This window comes from Mya arenaria, chromosome 11 (assembly GCF_026914265.1).
Source record: "Mya arenaria isolate MELC-2E11 chromosome 11, ASM2691426v1".
NCBI classification, from domain to species: Eukaryota; Metazoa; Mollusca; class Bivalvia; order Myida; family Myidae; genus Mya; species Mya arenaria.
In genome coordinates, this window is record NC_069132.1 from 15486565 (window position 1) to 15506445 (window position 19881).

Below are 19881 nucleotides of genomic sequence, written 5' to 3' on the forward strand. Positions count from 1 at the left end.
CAAATTTGTTATTGTAAGAAAAAAATACATAGCCATTAAAAGTAGATATCAAATCAAGAACATAGACATTATTTATCAAAGAATATTCAAAAAAAAATTTAAGTATATAATACATGGAATTGTATTCGAATTCACACATGACTAAAGTATATTTATACATATAAAACATAATGACGCGTCTGAATAACTTTATCAATTACTTTAGGGCAAGTCAATAGATAGTACAAAACAAAACAAATTACGATGATATATAGATTCTCATGGGTGATTGATTGAAGATTTATGAAGACAAATAATGATTTTAAATATACATGTATAAAGCCTGTTTGTTTATTAATGTGTCCAGTCGTATTTAACGTGACTCTTTATATTTCCATTTGTACCATCTTGTTGACAATACATGTTTGTCTACAACAAGGTATTCGCTTAAACAGGGCTTAATTAGATTTAACTTTAAGTAAAATTAAAGGCTTTGAATGAACAAGCAAAAACTGAACATTTAAACGTCTGCAACATTCGCGACATGATCTCCATTGCACAACTGTTTTTGACAAAGGACACTGCTTTGATATTCACCATATCTTGTACCATTCTTTAAAATCCCTTTCAAAGGCGAATCAGGTTCATTTAATGGGGAATTGTTTTGTATAACAATATCTTCTGCTTTACAAATATGACCATTGTTTTTGAATACATATTTCTTCACAATGTTCTTTTCCTCTTCTCGTAACTCCCGAATGTCTGAGTCAGTTCCGCTACTACTTTGTGACGGATGTTTATGTCCAGTCAACGCTGTGTTGTTCCTGTGCACGTGGTCATTCATAGCGATGTGGTTTGGGTCAGTCTCGGATAACGTATGTCGAAAGGTGGACGTAAACCTCTGAGATTGACCATACCTTACTCTGTATGGTCCGAACAGTCGACATGTGCAGCAGTATATAATACGACCTAAAATGTCCTTGAAACTGCGTCTAAACCTCTGACTCATGGCTGTATAAATGATAGGGTTAAGACAACTGTTCACAAAGCCACAGAGATGAGTTACAAGCATTGTGAATATGTAGTGGCCCTCCCGCAGAAAGCTATTTGGCTGGAGCTGACTGATGATGCTGACCAGGTAGTGGGGCGACCAGGAGATGATAAACGTCATGGCGATAACGACCACCATCCGAGCCACCTGCAATTGGAAAGGTTTCAACATGTCAAACAATAAAGTATATGCTAATGTATCAGGCATTGTGTTTCAAAGAAAACTAGTCAAATAGTGTGGACCCAACATTTCCTAAATTCTTGATCCGCGAGTTATCTGTGTCTGAAGTCGTGTGACGTTGTATGTCTGTTAGTTCTTGATCATTGTGTATTTAATGACCCTGTAGTTTCTATTATATTACTTAGGACTTCAACATGAGTTAAACAGTTCAAATATAGTTTGAACGGCAACAATTCCATTCTTCCAAAATATTTCGACCACATAAACAATTAAGACAACACGATTTCGTTGCACACAAATGAAATAACTCGCTTATGAATATATATTTATATCTAACTTTACAACAATGGCACAGATAAAAAGACACCTGAAGAAAGCATATCAGATTTCAAGAAAACGTATCTATTTATGAGAAAACGTAACAATAACGACACAGCAACTAGGTCGAAAATGGGGAAACTTGAACTATCAGCAAAAATAATTTACGGTTAATTTACCTTTCGTTTGTTCTCCTCCTGTCTTCTATTCGTATCCTTTCGTCCGTAAATGGAGTTTTCCACGTTTATTGGTTGTATAAGACTAATGGCAATCTTCACACACGTGATAAAAATAATAGCACTTGGGGTCAAATACATAACAAAGAAGAGAAAAAGAAAGTAGCCTTTTCGAAAATCCCCTGTGCGTGCAGGGTCGCCAGACAAGGCAAGGTCAATTTCATCAAAACGGTCATTGCAGATTTCTCTTGATATGGATCCAAGCTCGCTGTGAATGGTGAAAGGCAAACTTCTGCTGAAGACAAATGGAGACGCCACCAGGATCGGGACTACCCATGTAACAGCGATGATTTTACGAGTTCGCGACTTGCTGTTCACTTTCATCGCTGACAACGGGTGAACAATAGCATAGTACCTGAAATAATAGAATACTGTTCTTGGAAATCTGTTTTGATAAAGCTATATATAAATCATTGAAGAGTGATTCCCCAGAAGCACAAAAAGGCGATCTCGATTTGATTGAGATTGTCTATTAAAACTATTGATATAAGCAACAATGTCGACGTCTCTTAGAACTGGCGGCAAAAGCGGTAATCACTTATGAAATGATCCCGAAGGACGAGAAGATCGGTTTATACATTGAGGTCGAAGTGGAGCGCAACAGTGCCCCCCCCCCCCATAAAAAAATCTCGGTCATCGGCTTTATTGAGATTTTGAATTGACAATTTAATAAAGTAGAGCGGTTCCTATGGATGGAAATAAATAAACTTTGTGTATCTTGTCTGTAAGCACATACTTATATGTCGGAAATTACCGATACCTTCAAGTTTAATAAACCTTTTTTTGTAATGCAGGTGGAAATATATCCATTTATGCTGATTGTTTTCCTTAAAGCTGCACTCTCACAGATTGAGCGTTTTGACAACTTTTTTATTTTTTGTCATGGAACTAGCCATTTTTTGCGACAATCCATGGAAACCAGTTATATAAGACTGCTGACAAAATATAAGATCGCAAATTTTAATATTTATGTTCAAAAATTGATATTTTATGCATTTTTCTAAACCCGTTAGTAACGGTTTAAGCCGTAAAACATTAATTTTCGAACGGAAATGTGGAAATCTGAGATCTGATTTTTTGCCAGTCGTCTTTTATCATTGGTTTGCAGATATTTACGCAAAAATTTGATCTTTCCAAGACAAAAAATAAAAAAGTTGTAAAATTGGCATATCTGTGAGAGTGCAGCTTTAATATTAGCGTCTTATACGGCAAGAAGTAGTTTCCATATGGCTTGCTATCTACACTTTCGGGATCTTTCATAAATTGCAAACAACTTCGAAAAACGATAGGAAATTGGAACGTGGGATTCGTTTTCTACAGAACTTAGTTTATGTGTGCGTTATTTTTTCATCTTTAGAATATAGACAGCGAATTCTTAAGGTACTTAACGGATGAAAATGATCATTAATGGCAAAAGCGTCGATAAGAAATTAGATAGGTTTGTACATATCGAAATATTTGAACAAAACACTTAATCTGCATGATTCTTCTCAGAAAATCAGACATTTGAGGGGTTTATATACGTAATGAAGTTTGAATTATTCCGGTCATCGACACAAACCGCGTTATATAACAGGGAGTATTAGAGCATTTTCATATCTTCATTTATAAAGTTTGAGTGTCATGATTAAGTGTTTGAAAGTATATGTTCGCAAATAAGATGACAGTATTTCACAAATTCGCAAACCAAGTCATTCGCTTGACAGAGGCTAGACAAAAACACAATATATAAATTCAAACACTCGTAAATGTCTGTTGATAATAATTCAGCAAATTACACAATCACCCGACTGCGTATAGTTTGCGAAATATTTCAGACACGAATTAAAATCGTAATTCGAGTATCATAATAATACAAGTTACAGGTACTGCGTTCTAGCTTCAACGGGCTGATAGATGAACCTAATGTCAATGACAACGTGTCGCATCACGAAATGTTGGTTCAAAGTTGCTACTGTACTAAAATGTCTACAGTTTACGTAAAAATTGAATTTTGGCCAAAATCCTGTGTTGCATTTACAAATACCAATATTAAATATGATCGAGTCGGTAACCCAAAATCGAAAAAAAGGAAAGTTTTAAGACGAGTTTTGGAAAGAAAACGCTCACATATTTCACTTAACGTGTGTTGTTCGTAATAATTGTAAAAGTAAACGGTTTGTCAGGAAAGGGTTGTCCTGTTTACCAAACTATTGAAGTCAAAGAATATTATTTTAATATATGTAGAAATATAACTTGCTCTGTCCTTGTCTGTTAATTGACAAGAGCTGTTAACCAGTGCGGTAACCGTGACGTCAAGACTTGGATTTGATTGAATACAGCATATATTTTAACGCATAGTCGGAAATAAGCTGGACAAGAGAATGACGTAATATATAGCATGTGCGTCTAATTTTGATCGATCATAATTAAGACCCTGGACAAATAGGGAAATATATCTTATTCAGGTGACGAATGCGGCTAAGACAACTGCATACTTCGTTTTAATACAAAGGTTCACAGTTAACGATGTAATTTCTTTGGAACAACTTTCTGGGATTTTCCTTTACTTGGAAAACGTGATTGTCTTGGGGCTTAATATAATCTCGTATAATGATTGTATTTTATATGTGAACTCTTCAAAACCGCTTAATTATCAAGGGTCTTCAATTCACATAGCCAAGAATAAGGCACCATACTGTTTGGAATTGCCTTTATCAAAACGCATCGCGAAGCTTCTTGTGCTTCAGCTTCTATAGACGTAAAGCTGTCTACATGTTTTAATTAAAGGGAAGAAACATAATAAAATGATAATCAAATGAAACAGGTAAATTCTAGGCTAGGGGATATTTACAGCAGTGGAGTACTACTGTTTAATGTATTTCTTGATGAAATTACCCCCTAGAGTGCTGACTGGGTCATTCTGTATGATTTAGACATTGTCCTTAAAGTAGATCACAGTGAACGTGAGTTTATCTTTACTGATAACGATATTTTGATATGTATGTAATGTGGTTGTTGAATGTGCGTACTTTGTCGTTTGTTAAGTTTGTCATTGTAGTTTTTATTTTTTGTATTCAGGCCAAAAGGATTTACACAAATTGGCCTAAGAGTATTTGCTCAAAGATAAAACATGTATGTCCTAACTTTAAGAAATTCAGGGAAGTTATGATCGTCATTTGTTCCTCCGACTTCCCCTCTGCGTTCACACTACGTACCGGTTCCAAGAATCTGATGCCATTTACACAAGAAGTGCATATTTGCATCGTATGAGGTTTTGATATTTGTAAAGTTATGTCAGTTTGATTTTCTTAGATATAAAATGATAATATTAACCATTTAAGTAATGATTAGAAGTCAGTGAAACACCATGATAAACCTCGTTAGTAAGAGTAGATTCGTCCTCACGTTCTGGTGGGGTTGTCTTTTCATTGCGTTATGTTCTTGTCCATTTTACATCATACTTTGCATGAAAACAAGTTAAACACCAGTCGTGTTCTACATGCTTCATTATATTATTTGTAACATTTATACAGTATACCACCAACGTTCAAAAACTTAAGTAATTGATTTTATAGAGTTTGGTATGTTGACATATGCATTTTTCGTAGATTGTACTATTTGAAAATAGTCTGTCGTAGCAATTAATTTCTGCATTTTAATGCAACTTTGTCAAAACTATTTATAACCAAGAACTACATTTTGTATCGTTATTCAAGTCTCTAGCTGAAGATTATCGTGGGTTTCTTGAGGTTTGGATGAACAGGCTAACTGATGCTGGTCTGTGACAATGTATATAGAGAAAGGGTGTTGAACGAAAAGATGTTCTTCAAACAAAGGAATATAATTTTTTTATATCATTTAGTTTAGGGTGTAGAACTAAGATGAATACTTTGAGGGTATTTTAAATGAAGTTCTTCATTGTAAATAAACAATGTTTTCACTGATAATCATAACTTGTCAAGATGTTTAGAATGTTCTACAATTATTATTTTTCTGGATATTTATAGAATTTGAAAAACATTTCCTTTGAATTGTTTAGAATATACCTGAACATTTTCATATAAGTTAATCCAATTCACAATGACCTAAAACATATTTTTGACACGTTCAACGTATGTATAAATCAATGATGAGATTATCCAAATTGAAACCACAGTTTTTAGAAGCTTCATTGTACCATTGTAAATATTTGGGTTAAACATATTTTATCGAGCAAAATTTATCAACATTTCAATACAAAGACATAATCAAATTTCAGGATTGACACGGTAGAAATAAACTAATAGAGTTCCTTTCCTTGTTATGATAAATTACAATTAGCATTTGAGGCGGATACTAGTGATGGAGTTATAATCATATTAATATACAAGCTCATATTAAATAATGTTTAAAATTTAGGCAATTGAATGATAGACGTTAAATGCAAAAACATTTATTGTAGAAAAAAAACAACTTTATTCTAAACTTATCAACTGTATTGAGGTAGAAAAAATATATATTATGAGAAAGAACGAAGAAGAAAAAAAGGAGAGGCAAAGTAAAAGATGTGTGAGTGTCGGTGGTTTGAGTCGATCACTGGCTTTCAAATCTTTTTGACAAATATATAAAAGATGAACTGCATCAAACAGCGTACTATTTTGCTCTTCAGTCAGTGTGTCATCACCATATATTTACATTCACACTTCATTCCTTAACGATGGTTGTTATTTATCATTTGCACTTTATTTCTGTATAAAGTGCAATGGCATTTCCCATCGATATCGCGTGCGTTTGTTCGATACTTCTGTCCTGTCATTGGGCGCAATAATACCAATGGGCGGGGCATATATACTACGGAACTATTTTTTTCAATGAAAACGTAGTAAAATTATTGGCAACATGCAAAACTGTAATCTGTAGTAAAGCAGTTAAAACAAAATAAGCAACGATAATTTGATTGATTTTAATGTAGATAATTTCATGATGGATGGAACAGTTGAAGAAACGTTTGTGTTTAAAAAGGCTGTAAAATGTCACGAAAATGCAAAAAACAGTTAGTTCAAAATAACCTCTGAAACGGGTGTTGTATGATGTCATGAGTGATGTCATTGAAAAAGTTTTACATTAAGCTCGATTCGGGCCGCAACATAACTCGGCAGCTGCATTTTGTTTCGACGCCACTTTTTTGCAGTGTTCATTTGTTTTGAAAGTGTTGTTTTTTCGAAAATTGACTGGATTACTGGGATTATTTACACACAATAACTATTGGGTAGTCATTTAATTACCTATACAGTCCTACATTAACCATTATTTGTTTTGATAACTAATTTAATCCTGAAACTTTTGTAAACATGTTCTTGATAAAATGTACAGCATCTTCAGCATCAGAGAAAAAATATTTAAAATTTCTTTGTTCATTGCATACGACGTAATGGAATCATGTCCATATAAGTCGTATGTTTTGAATAAAATCGACAGCAATAACTAAAGTTCGGAGGAGTAAGTCGTTTTAGACATAATTTAGTGCTTTGAATAGTCAAAACAACTGCAGAAAAAAATATTTAGTAAACACATCAACTTGCCAGGAAAAGACAACTCAGCAGAAAATATGTAAGCTATATGTGGTTTATTTCATGTTTTGGTATTTGTATGCAGCTACATTAAATATGCTAAAATATGTTTTTGTGCAAAAGTTTGCATCGTTGACCAACTTTTGGTCAGAAACCAGGTCGCTCAGCCTTCATTGTTATGATGCGGGCCCATGCGCATATGTAAAACAAAACACGGGGCATTAACGGCACGTGAATTTACTGAATATTGCACGTTTTCTACCGATAACGTTCAGGAATTTTTATACGTTTTATTACACCACGACAACGGACCGAAAACACATATTTTATGCAAAAATACGTATTTATAAAATTCTTGACCTTAAAAAGATAGAAAATAAACATATAAATAAGGAACTATTTTATCTGTGCATTCATTGTCGTATTAAATTAGGTTACGATAGCTGTTCTAATTTACCCACCGTTGAAAACAACGAGAGAAAGAAAAAAGAGAAAATACTCTTGAACAATCAATTTATTTTAGCAGAAATGTAGACTTAAATAAATGTAAATATAAGTATTAAAATTCGACATGTTGCATTTTTCTGGGGTATGGTATGCAATGGCGCAGTTCAAAATGCTGGTGGACTCCTTCGGACTCCACCCATTTTGAACAGCCCCGTTGCATAACATACCCCAATAAAATGCAACATGTCGAATGTTAATCCTTAAATAGTAAGCACCGGAGGGTAACCTCAGTTAGAGATTGAACAGTATTAAACATATTTTGCCTTTGTTCAGTAAAGAGAAGACAAATAAAGAGATAGTGGTATGTAGTCTCCTGTCTTCCACACATGCACAATGGTGAGGGAACAATATTTTTAGCAAAGAGATGGTGATTCAGGGAACTACAATCGTTGCGTAGGCGAGTGTGCAGGACATGAAGCCGGCGTTTCCCGTAATAAAATATTCTAAGTGTTTTGGGCTTATCAGAATGGAGGTATAATTTAAAACCATCGATATTGTTTATAGCCTTTGCGTCAACTGGAAGAGAATTTCATGCAGATATTGTAGAAGGAAGGAATGAATTTATATACAAAGATGTGGTTCGGAAACTAGACATATTGGATGAATTTCTAAGTGTTCTTGATGAAGCTTGTCCTACTGTCTGGGTAACCAAAACCGACAAGTAATCTGGCGTATAACCATTTTTCATTTTAAAGAAGAGAAGAAGTTTGTGTTTCTCGCGTCTAGTACTTAAAGTTTCCCAACCATATTCAATTTGTAGTAAATGCAGAGAAACAAGTCTAGTGCAACCAGTTACTATACGTGCACATTCGTTTTGTATTTTATCCAGTTCGTCTTTTTCGTATTGTGTACAATTATCCCAGGTAGCATCTACATACTCCAAGATAGGCCTAATAAAGGAAAGAAATATTACCTCCAGAGACCGCCTATCAAGTAGATAACGAAGACGTTTCATTATATTAACTCTGGACCAAGCTTTATCTTTGATGTAGTTAATATGAGCATACCAACTGCAATCATCAGAGAGAAAAATGCCAAGATGTTTGTGAGATTCAACAGAAAGAATAGCTGTGTCGAACATATTCACTGGTGGGTGAATGGGTTTATTTCTTTTACGAGGAAATATAAATAACATTGTAAATATTTGTAAATATTGTGTTTGTCCTCATGGGCCGTATGGCTTTTTGGATATGAAATAAATCTTCTTCATTTACACTACATTGCCTCAACTGCTATTAGAATGAAAGAAATACAGTTTGTTTCCATAACTTTACATATATAACCCCTTTGTAAAGCAATGATATCAAGAAACATATAGTATGGCCATTGAATAAGGACATGCATATAGGTTTGACCATCACCAGTCCAAATAGGAGAGATTCCATCACGAGCTTACAGTCTTCCATGCGGACCGGTATTAAGCAGTGCGGTACGACATCGAAAGGTAGCCATCGGAGATCTGTATTTATATGACATTTACGCTTAACATTATTTTCGGTTTCGAAGTTATTGCTACCAGAACTGTACTGTATTATATCACAAACATGCAACTGCGAAAGTGTGTACATGAAAATAAAAGTACTAATGCGATGTACTTAAGATGAATGGCCTTCTTACAGAATTTCAACTTGAACAATAAAACATGTGTAATCAATAGATGAATCAATTCTGAAATTATAACATACATTGACAGCCAATATAATCTAAAAACATTGATTTAGACTAAACATTTACGGATATTGACTGCAACAGATTCTGCACGTTCCAGCAAACTTAACCAAAATTTTATGTTCTGTTTTATTATCTTGTCATCTAACAGTATTTTGTTCCCACAAGTTAGTTTCTTGTTCTCACTAGTGCTGTAGAAATCCTATAATCCACACCCAAACGTCCAACACATAGACCAATGCTTATTGTATAAAGGAATTTTCAAGAATTTTCGTTAGCTATATAATATATGGAAATATGAAATTACGATAATAAATGCTGAAGGCACTTTTATAACAAATTCAGTAAGATATGAATAAAGACATAAACTTATTCGACAGTTTAAAAATGCAATTATTAAGACTCTTATATTAACTCTTCAAAGAAATCATAATCGAAAGATAATAGGAAATTGACATTTTTTTAATTAAATTTATTCAGCGTTATTGAACCAAATGTTTGGAGGAATCATTTTGATAATCATTCAGCTGCAATCATTAAGACAAGGATGCATTGATGAAAGTTTAGTTAACTTTAATGGTTACGATTATATCATTATGAAATTGACTATTCGGAATGTAAAGTAACCCGCCTCTTATTACAAAATTACGATAAAAACTACAGCGACAAGACCAGTTGTCGGAAACTCAAAACAAGACAATGACCCACACGCGATGTGCTAGAGACACTTACGTATTAACACCAAATACAAGCACCACAAACACGACCATTTAACCAATAAATCATTATTATTTTTGTTTTGGTAGCTTGTTGCGATATTAGCTTTTACAATCAGTATTTTCAATAACTTGGGATCACAGTTAAATTATATTTCATTTACAAATTTTCTGTATCACCAGTCTCTTATTTTTCTTCAGAACATGTTGAAGTGTATGATTCAGGTTCTGTAATCTTAGAACCGATCAATCTTAATAACTTTATATATCCACGCTTTAATAACATCACCAAAAGGTTTAAGTGTTCTTTATATTGATCCAAAGTCATTGGCCATATAGATGACATACTATCCCCCAGTGCGGTATAAGCTTTCATTTTATATCCAGCACAAACTGGATCTTGTCTCAAAACGATTTCTTGAATTTATTTTTCGTCTTCGTGTGTATGTGAATCATTACAATGTTATTAAATAGCTTGTATCGTCAACTTCGTCGGACTAGTACGTTTTCCTAAAACACTTCTGGAGATTTTAAACAGCGTTGTGATATCGTCAGTAATTTGATCAATTAACTACAATTATTTCTAATTTGGATCACATTTTATGAGATTTAAGCTTCAATTTATGTTGTTGTTTTTTGCATACGACTTTCCCACAGAAAACCAAAGACCTATGGCTGTCCATGAAAGATTTATTTTTAGTGCCAAAATGTATTAATAAAGGTAAAAGATGAGTAGGCTTACTATATTTATACTCATTTATTAAAATGGATGTGTGTATGCTTTACGTGTTTTGTTTAAAACAAACTTTTCCATTGCGGTTATCCCGGAACTAAGATAACGTGAATGTGATGATGTGATATTACGTCTTTATTGTCATATTCGTGTTTCTGTATAGTTGCTGTGATCTCGAAAGCATAACTACGAGATAACAATATAGAAAGCCATATATAAAGCACTACAACATTAATAACTGACTATCGATCGACCATTGTTAAATTCTGATATCCAACTAAAATTAGTTCCATGAGTAAATGCTGAGCAATTTACCTCCACTTTTGTAGTCATTAATTTTCAGGAATTCACCATGTAAAAATGATGAATGAAAGTTTGTGTAACGAAACGTGATGTTCTGTATACGTCGCATTGTGTTAAATGGCGGCTGCAGAACACACCCTTCCTTACATCAACAGAAAAAGGAATATACTATAATAGACTATAAGTATAATGTGGGCGTGTGTGGAATCGTCCCCTTTGGTTTGAATGTAGTATAAAAAAATAACTAGTATATGTTGCGGATTCAAGACTTATTTCCACTTAAACAATCGAATTTTTGAGAGCGGGGATCTTCCAAATGGATCAGTTGTATATTGTGTTCTTGAAAACGTTCTTGCCAATGTTGTTGTTTTGTTTTTCTTTTTATTTGATGTGTCCTTGTTTTATATGAGTGGGGTGTAGATTTGTATAAGGTAAAGGATTCAGACATAAGTCAGTATCATATAAAATATATTTCCATTACTTAGACCTCGATACTACAAATGTATGTTTCTCTTTGTTTCCAATTTTTCGCTACATCAATAACAGATTTATGCTAAGCTTACTATTTATTTATTTGTATAATTATTGTAATATTTTCATGAGGCAACTTTGTTTCCTATATTAAAGATTAATAAAGAATGTTCTCTTGTTTAAAGATTTAGTAAGAATCTAAGCTAAATAAAATCAGCTAATTAAGCTTGTTATGCATAAGAACTGTCGAAAAAAAAACGGAAAAAGCTGCAAGAAAGGAACCTCTGTTAAGTTATTGTAAATTATCGTACAAAACTGACATTAATGCCAATCTTCCGGAATATTTTTTACCTCAGATACCATATCAATTATCTTTTTTCCGCGCAAGTTTGGAATTCATTTTATAGCACTGTGTTACGCTTGACATGCCCATAACTAGATATCTGGAAAATGTCAGAGTGGAGCCAGCTTGTGATTAAACCATTCATTTGTAAAAGACACATTGGGAGTATTCGTGTTAATGCTAAAAGTTGTGATCTTACTAAAATACACCTGCCACGTGGTGTTATGAAAGCAGTCACAATAATAATGTACAGTTGTAGTGAAGTAGAAACTAATGTAACAATCACAGCAGTCAATAACATGGCATCATGTTTTGTTGCGAAAATGTACAAAGACCAAATGGCAAACAATACTTTTCTATTAATGGAACAGTCCTATGGTCTAGACTGAAAGAAAGTGTGTATATAATTTGTTTGAGATTGAATTTGAATATATGGTTGCTTGTATTCTCACATAACTGAGTACAAGAAAGTTGTCCTTGTAAGCTGTTCAATGCCACTTTCTGCATGCATTCAGTATCAAATTTTGACATTCAATATAACTTACTACGGTTTGTCACGTTACCGCGTCTGACCAAAGAAATAACTATTATCATTCGAACTATTGTGCGTGCGTTGAGAAAATTGATTTGGCATGTGACGTCATTTTTTCAAATATTTTACATAGGTAATCAGTTGGAAGAAAAGATTAGCTAATATATGTCGCTTTTATTTTTAACAATGTTTTCTTTATTTGTTCCCAGTTTTAATGCAATGATGCTTTTTATATTGAAACTCTATGTTCACACAGTTTTAAACCTTTTATTTTATAAGGAAGGCAGACATGTTCTATTGTAACGTTTCCTCAATTTAATGCATACTTTGATAAGATTTACCTTTTGCGTTTTTTCTTTATTAAGGATTGTTGGGATAAGAGTGAGGTTTGTGCACTTAAACTCAGGTTAAAAACCTCAGTAAATTTACATTTTACTGACCGTTCCAAGGCGGTACCTAACAATCCTTGATAAACATACCTATATATTTAGTTTAAACATATTTTATTAAACCTATATATTTATATATAGTGTGTATGCACTGTGTTGTTTGTGGAGTTTTGTGCTGTTCTTCCATGTTTCCTGTTTGTGATATTTTGTTTTTATGTTCCATGTCTTTGGCGTTTACCCAGTGCCATAAAAACGGGTTATGTTTAACCTTTTCTGCTACTGAGCTTGTTTCTGTAGTTGAAATTAATAATCTGGCAAAATCACATTTCCTAAATATCAAATTTTATTTATTCTGTCAATGTATTTGATCAAACTATTTCAAACCCCAGGAATTTATTATACGAATAGAAATATTTCTTACAGAACAAATAAAAACGCTATTCCGGGAACATAGTGTTCTTTTAAAATTTCAATAAGCTTATTCAATAGATGTTCCTTTGAGAGTTTCGAGAATATATTAACAACACTATTATTTGTTTCCGAAAAGGCGTATATTTTACTCCATGCTTGCATATGACCAGATAGAACGAAAAGTATACTTTGCATTTGGCAAAAAACATTCTTTCATCCTCGGTGATCAAATGACGGTCATCAAAGTAAATTGAGGACATTAAATGTGATTGCGAAGCAGTTACTCAAAACTTCTGTCCGGGATTAATTGTACTTCTCTATGTACTAGGTATTGTTTCAAAATATATAAATGATAACAATTTGAAAAGATTCTCACAGAAACAGTACACTTTGCGAATGTAAAAATTACATATTTCGGGTATTATGCATTTAACAATTTGTAAGGCATTCGGATTTGAATTCAGCATCTCGTTCTCTAAAAGTGACTTTCGAAATCAATAAATAACAAATATAAAGGCATTTCTAAATAAATCGGGTATGTCATTAACGTTTTTAAATTGCAGATTTCAAGATTTAGTCAGAATTTAAGCTAAAAGAAGCCAGCTAACTAAGCTTGTTACGCATGAGAACTGACATTAACAATTATTTGACCTTCCAACATAGTTTTAGCCTCAGATACCATATCAATTAATTTTGTACCGCGCAGGTTTTAGAGCATGCTTTAAGCTTGACATGCCCATAAGAAGATATCTGGAAAATATCAGAGTGGAGACAGCTTGTGATTTAACCTTTCATTTGAAAATGCCCCGTTGGAAAATTCGTGTTAATGCTAAAAGTGGTAATCCTATTAAAAGTACACCTAATGACACCTTGGGCAAATTCGAGTATATGTTAAAAGTGATAATCCTTCTAAAAGTACATCTAATGCTCTTCATATCGTCACTTGTTGTTGTTGTGAAAGCAGTCACAATAATGTCCAGTTGTAGTGCAGGAGTGATGGAGCTATCACAGTAGTCAATGACGTGACATCATGTTGATTAATGGCAAACAAAACTTGACTATTAATGGCACAGACCTATGTTCTAGACGGAAAAAGTAATGTGTATAATTGATTTGAGATTGAATTTGAATATATGGTTGGTTGTATTCTCACATAACTGAGAACAAGAAAGGTTTTCTTGTTAGCTGTTCAATGCCACTTTTTGCCATTCAGTATCAAATTTTGACATTCAATATCACTGACTATGGTTTGTCACGTGACTGCGTCTCGACCAAAAATAACTAGTATCATTCGAACTATTCTGCGGATATTGCGGAAATTGATTTAAAGTTAATTATCTGGCAAATGCACATTTCCTAAAGATCAAATTGTATTTATTCTGTCAACACATTTGATCAAACTATTTTACACATCAGTAATTGAATATATGAATAAACATATTTCTTTCAAAAAAAAATAGAAAAGCTATTCCGAGAAAATCTGGTCCTTTTAAAATACATTTTCATATAAGTTAATTCAATAGATCTTCCTTTGAGAGTTTCGAGAAGATTAACAGCACTTTTATTTGTTTCCGAAAAGGCGCGTAAATTACTCCGTGTCTGCATATGACCTGATAGAACCAAGAAATTATTTTGCATTTGGCAAAAACAGTATTTCATCCTCGGTGATCAAATGACGGGCATCAAAGTAGATTGAGCACATTAAATGTGATTGCTAAGCAGTTATTCAAAACTTTTGTCAGGGAAGGGTTTTATAAATGAGCATGGTTGTTTTATTCTCATGACAAGCATGTATGATAGAATGGGGATATATATTATAAACAAAATAGCTAACATTGTATGTTTTTTATGAGATTATATATGCTATAATTGTACTTCTCTATGTAATAGGTATTGTTTGAAAATATAAATGTTAATAATTTGAAAATATATTGACAGAAACAGCGTTTTGGCGAATGTAAAGTTTACATATTTCTGGTATTATGCATTTAAAAGAAATTATAAGGTATTCGATTTTAAATTCAGCATCTCGTTCTCTATAAGTGAAGTTTAAACTCAATAGTTAATATTTTAAAGGCATTTTAAAATACATCGGGTATCTTATTTATGTTTTTAAAATGCAGAAACTCCTTCTGTTTTGCAAATGTATTGAACAAGAAAAACCTTTAGAGCGCTTATAAGTAAATATCAATTTCATATTTCATCAAACAAGATAATTCTTGGACGTGATATCAATTTAACTTATAAAGGATTTTATAAAAATGATTCATAAAACTTTAGCCTGACTGAGGTGATGTGGTTGTTAACGAACTTTTTACTAAAGGCATTCTATACACGATTCTTGATTAAATTGTTATGACGACAAGGTTTCAAGTGAAGTTATTTGATGACCTCTTTTTAAACATCAGAAATTCATCTGCAGCTATTAAAGTAACTCGCTTATGGTTTGTAAAATGCACTTTTATTTTATTACGAAATAAACGAAGTGTGGCAAATCATAAGGAGTGTTAAAACAAAAATACCAAATGCTGGAACCCTTCAGCAAAAATTGATATTTGCTCAAATGTTGTCTTTGAAGACCACAATTTTCATTAGCGTTTATAACGCGATTGAAAATTAATAACGGCTGTGGTGTTGCGAGATTGGTTGATTGACATTATCACGAGATTTTGTCAATGTATCCTTAAGAAATCAACATATCCACCACTTTGGTTAAAGTACCGGTGGGCATGTGGACTAGCCGGTTGTTATCTATTTTTCTTGACTTTACCGGCGTGTGTTCGAACCCACAAAACAAAATACTCTTCTATGCTATAACTGTATTTTTTCTGCAATTTCGATACTATAGAGTGAAATAGTGATAACATAAGACTTTTTTAGATGCATTGCCAAACTAATTTTTGGTCCAAAAACTTTTGAATGCTATTGGTTTTTATTTTTAATAGATATATATTGCATTTGGTTGGCATTAAACGGCCATTGAAATTGATACTTCTTTGAAGCCCTCTACATTTAAAACCCATACATTTTTTTAATCAGACAATTATATATATATATATATATATATATATATATATATATATATATATATATATATATATATATATATATATATATATATATATATATATGACACATTTTTCAGATATTTAAGTTTCGTGTTTTTTTATCTCATTCTTTCCGATAAGATAAAAACACTAAACAATCATAATCGATAACTATATTGTGGATCTTAAGAACAAAGCTGTCATTAAATGAACATTTACCTTTCTATGGATATGGCGACGAGCGTCAGGACGCTGGCAAACACGAAAACCGGAAGAAGGTAGTAGACGACAGAGCAGAGCCCATCGCTCCGGAAGATGTGCCACTCGCACTCGGCGCGGTACTCTAGCAGCTTGAGCGGCATGACAAGCGCCGCCACGAGCAGGTCGGAAATGGCAAGGTTCACGATATAGTAGTTAGTCACCGTTTGCATGTGCGAGTTCCGCCACACAGTCCAGATCACCAATAGATTACCTAACAACGCCAGCGTAGCAACCAGGACGTAGGCAAATGTCATAATTGCGGACACCCAACCAACCTGAGTGTAGTCCCTGTACGGTTCCATCGCATTGAACTCGCAACTATCCATGCTACTATCATAGAATGTATCATCATAATAGGATGAATTTTCTACACTGGTAGTATTGTAAGCTAAATAATCCTCCATTGTTGAAGTGTTGCTGATGCAAAGACGTACTCTTCGTGGTTTATTACGATCAAGGAATTTAAAACCTTCAAATATAATACCAACCTATATATATATACAAATGATTATGTTGATATCTATTTTACACAAAAAAGAAATTAGCGCAAATTGTTACATAATTATATAAATGTTTATTCTGTCATACAGATAAAATTAAATTGAATATTTCATCAGCCGATTCCCGACAAGACATCCGTCTGTCGTCAGGTGTAAGAGATAAATGTTGCGAGGCTCGCTCGTGAGAGGCGACCACCAGCGTCCTCGAAGCCTGATTGGAGGGGCAGCACAGTGTAAATTCAATATCGTCTTTCTTTTAATCGCCTCAGCATCGCCATCCTTCTCGTCTCTGACAGCCGTCCCTACTTTCATATATCAAGATAAAATGTACGGGCGCCGCATCTATTGAGCAACCATATGATTGTTTCTCTATAACTGATGTTTTAAGGCATTTTTTGGCACTAAATCCGTCAAAGTTGTGTACTAGAAACATGAAATCGTTTTAAAATATTTTGTAAAACACTTTCAATGAAATGGATGTCAAAATTATCTCAGAATAAATGTTTTGTGGAATTCCGCAGAGATTTTGTTCACACTACGACCGCTTTACCTCAGCGGAAGTTAAACTGTATAGTATTATTACTATTTGTCAAAACCGTATTTACAAACCATAAAAATGTTAACTCGTATATTTCACTTTCAAAAGACCCTTCAAATGCCACTAAACAGATTATTCATATCTTTACAAGTGTATGCTAAGGAAGTCATATTAAACTACATTTTATGCCAAGTACCTTTTAACCTCATCGCTTGATCCAACTTGATCCAGAATTTGTTTACCCTATCTTTTTATGTGAATCATTTTACCTGTTGATGTTGACCAATACGTTAATGGTTTCTACCTATCCCTATTTTTAAACCGCTGACAAACATCATTCGGAACTCCTCTGCCATTTTTATCGAAAACAACCTCGGATGTTTGCCAGTTCATCAGTAGAAGAAATTCATTTTTTTTAATTATATCATTAATGAAATGTAGAAGTTAAGCTTATATTTGTAGATTTTAGTTCAAATTGATTGCCAGTGAAGTGTATTATGCAAACATAATTATAATTACCAAGAGGTAAGTCATTAACTACTTGCAGCGGACTTAAACTTACTTATTTCTGAGTATGTAAACCGTCCAAATACATCCGAGGTTGTTTTCGATAAAAATGGCCGGGGAATTCCGAATTATACAATCATTTGTAATGGGGCAATGTAAACATATGCAATACATTGTATAAACAACAGCCATCTCATATGAGACAGTAACTTTTTTTTTAGATTCAACCCATTTTTTTTTCTAAGACATGTGTGTTTACATGTACATTACATGGTATAAATTGTTTTACAATGTACTCATATACAACGATACAACGATACATGATGGGTATAAAATTTAAACAAGAAAAAAAAACTGTTATAATATCAATAAAAGCAGTAATAAGCACAAAGCTGTCAAGGGTCAAATGAAACCTTAATACTTAATAGATAAATAGGATAGATCGACAAATACATGACGAACCCAACCAAAGTGAAATTAATGTTCTAAACCATCATTATTAGAAATTGTGTTATATCGTACATTATGAGTAATACTATTGTTACCATAACGACCAGTTTGAATTTTAAAGGCATGTTCCATAAAGGTTGATTCTAAAAATGTGTTTTATCTGTCCACAAATCATATGTTGTGTTATCATTAAGTCAAATGAGATAGGCATGATAATGCATTAATATTAAAAACTACTATCCTATATTGTGCGCCTTTAAAGAAGACTCCATGTTAAAGTTTATGAAAATGCATATGGTTTGTATCAGGAAGTGGGATCTATTTTTAGAATAAATTGCTTTTAACATCTTCACCTTGTGTTCGTCCGTCAACGCAACCGATAAAATAATTATCTCTCTTATAGGAACCTTTGAACACTAACAAACCACGGATAATATGAAATCACCTCCTGAAAAAGAATCACTGTATGTGCAACACAGATATAAGAGGAATGTGCTCTATGAAATTACCCAATGAAGAAGTCATACGATAACTATCTTACAGTTATAAGAGGAACATGTCATTTCAAGAACTCTCTAACTACATATATGTTTTGAAATGTGGTTCATCCACTAAGGTTAATACAACTTGAAGAAGTAAACCACTGTATGGTGGCTGAACGCATTTAATTAGTCGTGCTTTACCTTGTTTACAATTTTGCTCTAAAATAGTTCCAATCACTGTCTCTGACATTACAATCTTATTACCCATACCTGGGACCCGTTTCATGAACATCATAAGGCATAAGATCATAAATTTCAAGGCGTTTCCCCGTTTTGCGTAAACTGCGTTTTAATAGAAATATTGTTAGAACATCTGCCCTGTAAATTTACTGATGTTTCTGAGTACTGTTTACTGAAACTTAGGAACTACAACGCACAGACAGTTTACTAACATATGTAATGTTTGATTGTTTTAGATATACAAATCAAATGATTGATGTTTATTCTATCACGTAACGGAAATAATCAGAAAAAAAATTATTTACGTTTTGAGAAACAATTTAATGAATTGATTCTACTTAAGGAATAATTGCCTCGAAAAAACAATTTTTTTAAACTTATAACAACCGATTGTGACAAATTTTCATGTGTTATGGTAGATCTTTTTGTTTTGCTTTTTTCATTTTATCACGAGTACTGCATAAATGTTAATTAAATGTCTCCAGTAA

The 19881-nt window shown here is 33.1% G+C and overlaps 1 protein-coding gene across 1 annotated transcript; it reads right to left on the reverse strand.

Moving 5' to 3' along the window:
* Window positions 1-138: 138 nt before the first annotated feature.
* LOC128208354 (QRFP-like peptide receptor) lies at window positions 139-17080 on the reverse strand. The gene is made up of 3 exons (XM_052911912.1): window positions 16635-17080; window positions 1708-2119; window positions 139-1177 (listed from the first exon to the last, which is right to left on the reverse strand). Exons 1-3 carry the CDS (start codon window positions 17078-17080, stop codon window positions 500-502), a joined length of 1536 nt encoding a protein of 511 aa, XP_052767872.1. The 3' UTR covers window positions 139-499.
* Window positions 17081-19881: the final 2801 nt, after the last annotated feature.